The following is an 8209-nucleotide window of genomic DNA, read 5'->3' as shown; positions in this document are numbered from 1 at the left end:
TGCAATGGAATTGATGTCTTGAATCATACTGTCATGGTCTTATATATAATGCACAAACAGGAGCTTTATTGAACTTGAATCACTCCAAGAGATTCAACCCACTATAGTTGTATATTTTTAAAATTATCAGAATAATTTTAGAAATTTTTATTGTTTTTCATGACAATTTATGAACAATGGCATCCATCTCAATCGGATCCTTAGGATTCAATTCCTGAAATGCTCATAATTACAATCCTGCTGTGTTCAGGTGCCTGGAATCAGATTAATTATTATGTGCAGAGATTGGATGCAGAATGCCGTCCGGAGACCGATCAGAATACGCTACGTCAGGAGATCAATCAGAATGCACCACATCACCCCTGTGCTCAGTACTGCGGCTTGGTATCACTGACGTGACACATTCTAGTTAGTCTTCGGACGACGTTCTGCATCCGGTCTCCGTACAGAATAATTTCTGCTGGAATCAACATAGAATCAACTCCTCTCTGAACTATTAGTTACCTAAACTAAAGTAGTGAAACACCAGCCTCTCTATTGCTCTTATAAGTACTAATTACTATTGTAAGCATATATGGCAATACTGCTGTGTTCAGATCACCTCTTTCTCTGAACTATTAGTTACCTAAGCTAAAATAGTAAAACTTTGACCTGCCTCTCTATTTCTGTCATAACTACTAGTACTATTGTAAGCATATATGGTTCTGAGTTGGGATAGATAGATAGAGTATATATATAGATTTGATGAAAAAAAGAATAGAAAAAAAAAAAATATTATATATATATAGAGAGAGAGAGAGAGAGAGAGAATTATTTTGTGTGGATATCGGACGAAAAGAACGGTTTGGTTTGTCTCTGTGAACAGTAAAAGCACAGTGAACTGCGTTTTTATTGTTCATGCTGCATTTTTATTATTCACAGAGATAAAATTGAATGGTGCTTTTCGTCTGGTGTTTCTTGAGAGGAGAGAGAGAGGTATTTTTGGAGTTTCTTTTTACTAATAAATTTGTTGGCAGGAGTGATACTCCAATTATATCTCAGAGAAGTCTTAAAAGAATTGGTATGGTTGAAAAAAAAAAAAAAGAGTGGGTGCAATGTAGTCATATGAACATGAAGTTTTCTCTCTCTTACTCTTAGAGAGAGGAGAGGAAATATGTTGGTGGTTCTCTCTCTTCCTCTCTCTATGTCTCCGTCAACTTGTCAAGAATTGTTATGGCTTATGAGTGAAGCAGCATAACATCACAAACGGAATGTTTATGGAACTAATCTTAATGAAAATCAATATCTTATCATGCTTTTGTATTCACAAAACTTACTTTTAGATTAAATAACAAAATGATACTTCCAAAATTTTTTGAACATTTAGAATGCACTAAATTATAAATACTTTCCAATTAAATAGCCCCTTAAACTAAATTTTTTCAATACTTTGGATAATTATCTTAAAAATTGAATATTTGACTTCCCACTCTTCTCTAGCTTAATTAGTTAATGGCCTTTTGATTTTTTCTAAATGGTGACCAATAAATTATAAAAATTATATTTTCAATTCATGCTAATAATTTTTTTTTTAACTAATGATCCCAAATATAAAGTCTAAGGGGCTGTTTGGTATCGGATTTGTACTCTAATTTACGTGAGATTTATGGTAAATATTGCCAGATAGTTTAGGAGTGCTCCGTAAATCCCAATTCCGCATAAGTCCTGGATTTATGGATTTACAGTGTAAATTCGAGATTTACTAAATCCCATCGTTTGGTAGATTTATAGATTTACTGACTACTGGATTTATGAGCTTGCGATTTAACTAGCTCCCGTCTTGAAGGAACGAGGAGGAGAAGGTGGTTACCTATGCATTATACAACCTGTGAGCTCTCGTTGTGACTTACGATTCGACGGCTTCAATGGAGGCAAAGCTCTCGTCGCGTGAAGCATGCATAGCCCGCAAAGCTAAAGCAGCTAGGAAGAAATGGCGACGAGGAAAAGCGGATGAGGAGAATAATAAAAGATGAAAATGCCTCCCAAATTATAAATTAATCTAAGTTATATATACTTGAATAATTATTAAGACAATTGTCATTACATTAATTTAATTAATATTCGTAATTTATTGGTTAGTATAGTTATTAGTAGTACATTTGTCATTAAATTAGTTTAATACTTAAATAATAAATTAAATTATTAATATGAGTATTAGCTAAATGATTTATAATTTCAAAGATTAAATAATTCATTAATTAGAATTTAAGAATATATTTAGATAATTATTAATATAATAAGTATTTTTCTAAGTAACACTTGAGTAATTAATTAGATGATTAGTAATAATTAAACTAATATTTAATTATATTATTTATCATTATAAATTTTTAAAGATAATTAAAATTAAAGTTAATAAGTAACTCATCGTTAAGATGTAAACTAAATTCAAAGCATATTAAATTTAATTTTTAAATCAACAAACAATCTTAAAAAATTAAATTTAAGATTATGTTGTCAAATAATTTCTCAGAATTTATCAAAATTTAATATCCTCCGAATTTAAAAAATTTAAATTTACAAGATTTACTAAATTCGAAGGTTAAATCCAATACTAAACAACCCCTAAAATTTGTTAAATTAATAAAATTATTCTGCGCCGATTCCAAAGACAAATTAAAATGCGCCACGTGGCTTTTTTTTTTTTTGGACATTTAAGGCAAATTCACACACAACGCATACACAGAGACTCGAATCTTAAACCTCTTAGTTGGAAGCCTTAGCTCTCAACCAATAGGCCAAGGAGAGCTGTGTACTTTTTTTTTGTTATTATATAGCTGTATACCACTATATTGAATAATTTCTCCAAAAATAAAAAGTTTGAAGTCTTTCCACATTAGCGCTCATTCTTGAAATGGGTCGCCGCGCCCAACTATATAAATTTTGCCGCACTACAGCTCAGCAACAAATTAGGGTTTCTTCCTCGACACTACCCAATGGATGAGGAAGACGAGTCGACCTTATCGAATCTGTTCAAATCCCGTCTTCGACGCGCTTCTCCCCATGCCGACCACTCGGTCCACTCTTCCGCGGCGAAGCGTCGGCATTCTAAGAACCGCGAAGCACTCAAGAAAAACCAAAGAGGCAAAGGAATGAAGAGCTCTGCTCTCCAAAGTTTGGCAATAGGAGACCTTGTTTGGGCAAAGACTTCCACTGTCACTTGGCGGCCAAGCAAAGTCAAGGGTTTCAGGGGACCCCTTATCTCGATATTGTTCTTCGGCAGCAATAAAACGCGCTGGTTCAACTCGTCGGATATTCTTCGATTCGAAGAGACTTATCCTCGGATGGTAAGAATGGTGAAAGCGAAGTTATCATATGAGATAGATCTTGCATTGGATGAGCTAGCGAGGAACACTGCGGTGGGTTTGAAGTGTTGTTGTAGCGTTTCTGCTGCGGATGATGATGGGTTGTTGGCTGTGAAGAGGGGTTTTAATCCGCAGGAGATCTCTTGTTTTGTGCTCGATAAGGCTGTTTCACCGCAAGTTGTTGAGGGCGAGATTGCGACTGTAGTTCGGGTTTCCGCTGCGTTAAATGCTTTTCGGTATGGAGTGGTAGTGTGTAACACGAGTGAAGTGGATGAAGGGTTTTGTGCAGAAGGTTTTTTGGATTTTGTTCTTCATATGGCTGTTAATCGAAGTGTTGGTGATAAGGTAGTGGCTCAGCTGTATGCCTTTCGGCGGTTTACTTCAGTGAAGCCAGCTTGGTTTTATCAGCTGGATTGGGAGTTCGAGGATGATAGTTTAGAGAATCGTACGATTGAAGGTATGATGGATATTTACATTTTAAGAAACTTATTCTTTAGGATTCCCTGTATAGTTGTCTATGCCATGTTTTTTGGGATGTCATTTTTTTAATAGCACTTGTGATACTTCTGTGTGGTTAAATAAAATGTTTATGATTTGTCAATGCATTCATTTATTTATTTATGTAGCATATTGTATTATAGCAAAGGAAGCGGATTCCTTGAATTAGTTATAACATTTGCCATCTTTAACCATCAACATGAAACTTCATGTCTTGGATACATATTAATATATGAGATAGCTCGGAAGCGTGGGGGCTACATTGGTGAATTTTCATGCTTTACATGGTTTCTTTGCATGTTGAGATCTATATTAAGATCGCGCACTAATGCACATGTGCGAGTATCTGTATGTTTTGATATATTCTCTAAGTTTTGATGCTTAAACGATTTTTTGACAAGATGAACCCATGAATATAATAATGATTTGATTTGAGTCCAAATAACCTATATTAAACACGCGAAGCATATTTGAAAATGTCTGAACATTAATTGAAGGATCTTATAGTCTCTAAATCTTATGTGCTTAGAGTCAACTTGAGTGACTCGACAAGATGAATCTAACGAGTACAAGATCATTTATTTTGATATCATTAAAACACCAAAATATCTGATAAACGATCTATGTTCAATAACATCAATATTAACTATTCGATGGAGTCATACTTGTCAATGACGAATGGCGTGCCATGACATAAAGTTTCCCATGGTGTCACGGAGCATAGCGCACGACACAATGCACGCCATTTAAACATGATGCATAATATAAATACACATATATTGTACACCATTAAGAAACAAACAATAGTTTGATTTGAGCAAAATTTAAGCTTAAAAATGATAGCTAATCCTATAAAAAGTTAAATCCTTTATTTTTTTTTTGATATTTTATAAAATAATTAATTGTGGCAGTAATATATAAACTTTTAAAAAATTAATTATAATTAATAATTTTAAATTTATAACATGCTATCAAAGTTGTGCATGCTACCCGCGCCATTGCCTATGCATAGCGCAAATAGCAAGTATTAGTTTGATGTGTCGCGTAGCGCCAAACAAATAGCGCCGTATGTGTTCCGCGCCTAGTCGTGTGCGTTTGCGCTATTGATATGTATGGAAGTTTTTTTTTTGTATTTTTACAAAATTATTAAAACACCCTTCTAAAAATAGTTAAAATTTTGTTTGTTTAAATTTGGAATATAACTTATGATTCTTCTGGGCATTTTATTTTATACAATCTATCTTCTATTGTGGTATCTGGAACAATACGAAACTTAAAAATGTATATTTTTGTGCCAAGTATATTTTAATATTTTATTATGATGATTATCATATTGTGCTCCTTGTATCCTTAAAAATATTCTTCATGACTAGAGCAAGAGAAATTTTTTTTAACTCTTTATCTTGCTCTAGTGAGGGCCTTGGATTGCACTTAACACCTTAGGCAATCATGTCGCTTTAGGGTATCTAGCACCTTTAATAACACTGCTATGATATGTTAGAGAAAAAATTGAGGCTATAGATGGTGATATTTATAGTGTTGAGATTGGATGTTTAAAATGAAGAAGTGCTTAACGAGTATTGTACTCATATACTGTTAAGTGTGTCTCATTTGAACTTCTTGATGATTTTATAAAACTGCAATTAGCCTGAACGTGCTATGTGAATCTAAATGTTGGGCAGGAAAAAAATCATTGATAGCTAAGTCGAGCTTAGCTAAAATAAGAATATTTGTGATATATGTGTGACAAAAATATGAATAATAAATTAAGAAATGATTATATATTTGTTGCTGCCAGGAGTATTCGCGGCGGTAGAAAAATATCATATTTAACGTCTTAGCATTGTACGAAAATCCGACACGCAATCAGATAAGGAGAGAGGGTCTAGCATTTATGAGACACCAAGATTTTTACGTGGAAAACCCCTGTAAAAGGGGGAAAAACCACGGGGCCTAGCCCAATATTAAGTTACATTTACTAAATGATAAGGTAATTAAAAATCATGTTGCGTGATTTGGAAATGTGCAACAAATGATATAAAATGCATTTATTGTATGAGTTGGTAAAATTAGTGTCGAAGGATTATAAAGAAAAATGAATAGAGTTAAGGTTATGTGGATATAAGTTGTTCAAAATGATTTTAAAGAATATATTCAACACCTTCGACATCACTCAGTAAGAACGAATGGAAAATAATAACTTACATAGCCGCACTCAAAAAAGTGGGATAAGGCTAATGGTGACAATGAATTTTTTCCTTCCATGTTTCAGAAAGTGTTTCAATTATATTTTATCTCTTTAATAATGTCCCATAACCTTGAAGATAAAAATTACGTTGATCCCTTTTTATTCCATAATAAGCAGAGTAATTTGCTCCGTTATCTTGGACATCCTCTTTCCATAAACATGCCCAAACATTGTTTCCTGCATCCGATTGGAATTAAAGATTTAGGCTTCATTTGGGATGACTTTCTTGCTGCTTCTCAAAGCAGCTTTCTACTACAAAAATTAAAATTTTTATATTAAAAAGTTGCATTAAGAAGTAGTAAGAAAACCGTTCCAAACGAATCCTTAGTAGCTTTAAGTGGTTAAGCATTCTTTTCCATCACGCAAATACTTGTTTCTACACTTCTTGCCACATAACATGTTCTTAATACAAGAGCTGCATTACCTTCAAATCTATTATACTCATTTCATGCTCACCCACGTTTTATGTACTAGTAGATCTGGAACTTCCAGTTTGCACATCTGAGGATGAGTTATATCATGGAAGGAGGACTAGAGAGCCAGAGGTTGATCTTTCCATTAAACCACCAGAAGAACATGACTTGCTAGATGTGAATTTTAACCAGAAGGTCAGGGAGATGTGTGTGATCAACATGGCAGACTTCACTATCCTCGATACGGATGCGAAGTACGAATCTCTGATTTATAATCACCATCAGATGGATATGAATGAGGGCCCTTCAGCAGGTAGTAGGGATACATACAGAAATACAAGTGATTCAACCCATAATGTTCAGGTAGGAGAAGAATCTACATCTTATAGATCTATAGTGCCAAACTTAGAAAAAACAACAGGAGAGGGAGAAAACCCATCACTACGGACAGTGCCTTTGTATAGGGGACAATTGCACAGCCTCCCTATTAACAAATGCAGTGCATTTCCCCCCATCGAAGTCTTGAATTTCGCCATTAAGCCTCAGTCTAGCCCAGAAATGGCTCACTGTATCTCTTTGATTCCTGAAATGGCTCCTTTTGCAGAAACGGCTCTGCACATTTCTGCTAACACAAGAAAGATTTCTGAATTCCAGTTTAGCAGCCAAAACCATCCTCGGCGGCATCGCCGTCTTGAATCGAACTCTAAGGCTTTTTATATTTCGCCGTTGGTGCGGAACGGGCTTCGTTCGCCTTTGGATGATAATAGCCTCAGAAAATCGTGTGTGTTATTGAATATGAAGTTCCCAATGGATTATACTCTGCCCACAAAAGAACAACTTGAGAAGAAGTTCAGTGTTTTCGGCCCTTTGGACCTTACAAGAACGAAGGTTTTCTTTTACACAGGAGTTGGTCAGGTAGTTTTCCTGCACCAGGCTGACGCAGTCATGGCTTATAAATACTTAACGAGGAAGAAAATATTTGGTCAAGCCAATGTGCGCTTCTGGTTTTATAAATATGAAAATTGTAGAAAGGGCAGTAGTAATCTGTCCGGGGCTGTCCATTCTTCATTGAATCTCAAATCATGCCTTCAAAAATCTTGCACGCCAGATCTGATCGATCATACGAAAAACTGCAGGGTGAGATTTACAGTGTGACAATTAATATAGTTCTAATGTCCAAATGTTTTTTTAGATTAAGATACATTTTTTGAAAATCTTGATTACCGTTGTAATTTTCAAAGGTGGGGGTTGCCTGTAACAACTAACTGTTCATATTTTTTTTTTGGGAGATTTAGGTTAATTAAAGCAAACTCACACGCACATCATATAGATAAAACTCGAACTCCAGGCTTTTTAGTTGATAGTCAAAGTTCACAACCAATAGATTAAGATGAGCTGTTCATACTTTAAACACGTTCTTTTTCTCAGATGTAACACAACTGAAATTATGGGCTCGTATATGTTTTGAGGTGGGATCAAGTATTTTCTTGGCTAAATGTTTTGCCTTATTTTAAGTGAAATTTACATACATACCACTTTATTTCATGTTATTTACATATGTAACACTCTAAATATTAATATTATGTGCCTATCATGCATATACAACTTTAATATCAAATATACCACTCATATAATTTATTTCTATCATTCATATCATTCTATAAATTTTAATATTTTATTTCATGCATTCAAATTTGTTTCATGGG

At 34.3% G+C, this 8209-nt stretch overlaps 1 protein-coding gene across 2 annotated transcripts; it reads left to right on the top strand.

Moving 5' to 3' along the window:
• The first annotated feature begins 2900 nt into the window (after window positions 1–2900).
• Window positions 2901–7763, top strand: LOC110110739. Of its 2 annotated transcripts, none has more exons than XM_020842344.2 (2): window positions 2901–3801; window positions 6568–7763. In XM_020842344.2, the coding sequence occupies exons 1-2, from the start codon at window positions 2976–2978 to the stop codon at window positions 7656–7658; spliced, it is 1917 nt and encodes a 638-aa protein (XP_020698003.1). In that variant the 5' UTR covers window positions 2901–2975; the 3' UTR covers window positions 7659–7763. The 2 variants fall into 2 exon arrangements, with proteins under 2 accessions (XP_020698003.1, XP_028549456.1); XM_028693623.1 differs by having other exon boundaries at window positions 6565–7763.
• The last annotated feature ends 446 nt before the right edge of the window (window positions 7764–8209 follow it).

Source organism: Dendrobium catenatum, unplaced genomic scaffold (genome assembly GCF_001605985.2).
Source record: "Dendrobium catenatum unplaced genomic scaffold, ASM160598v2 fragScaff_scaffold_334, whole genome shotgun sequence".
NCBI classification, from domain to species: Eukaryota; Viridiplantae; Streptophyta; class Magnoliopsida; order Asparagales; family Orchidaceae; genus Dendrobium; species Dendrobium catenatum.
The sequence above is the reverse complement of the archived record's forward strand: the minus strand, read 5'-3'. Positions and strand labels throughout refer to the sequence as shown.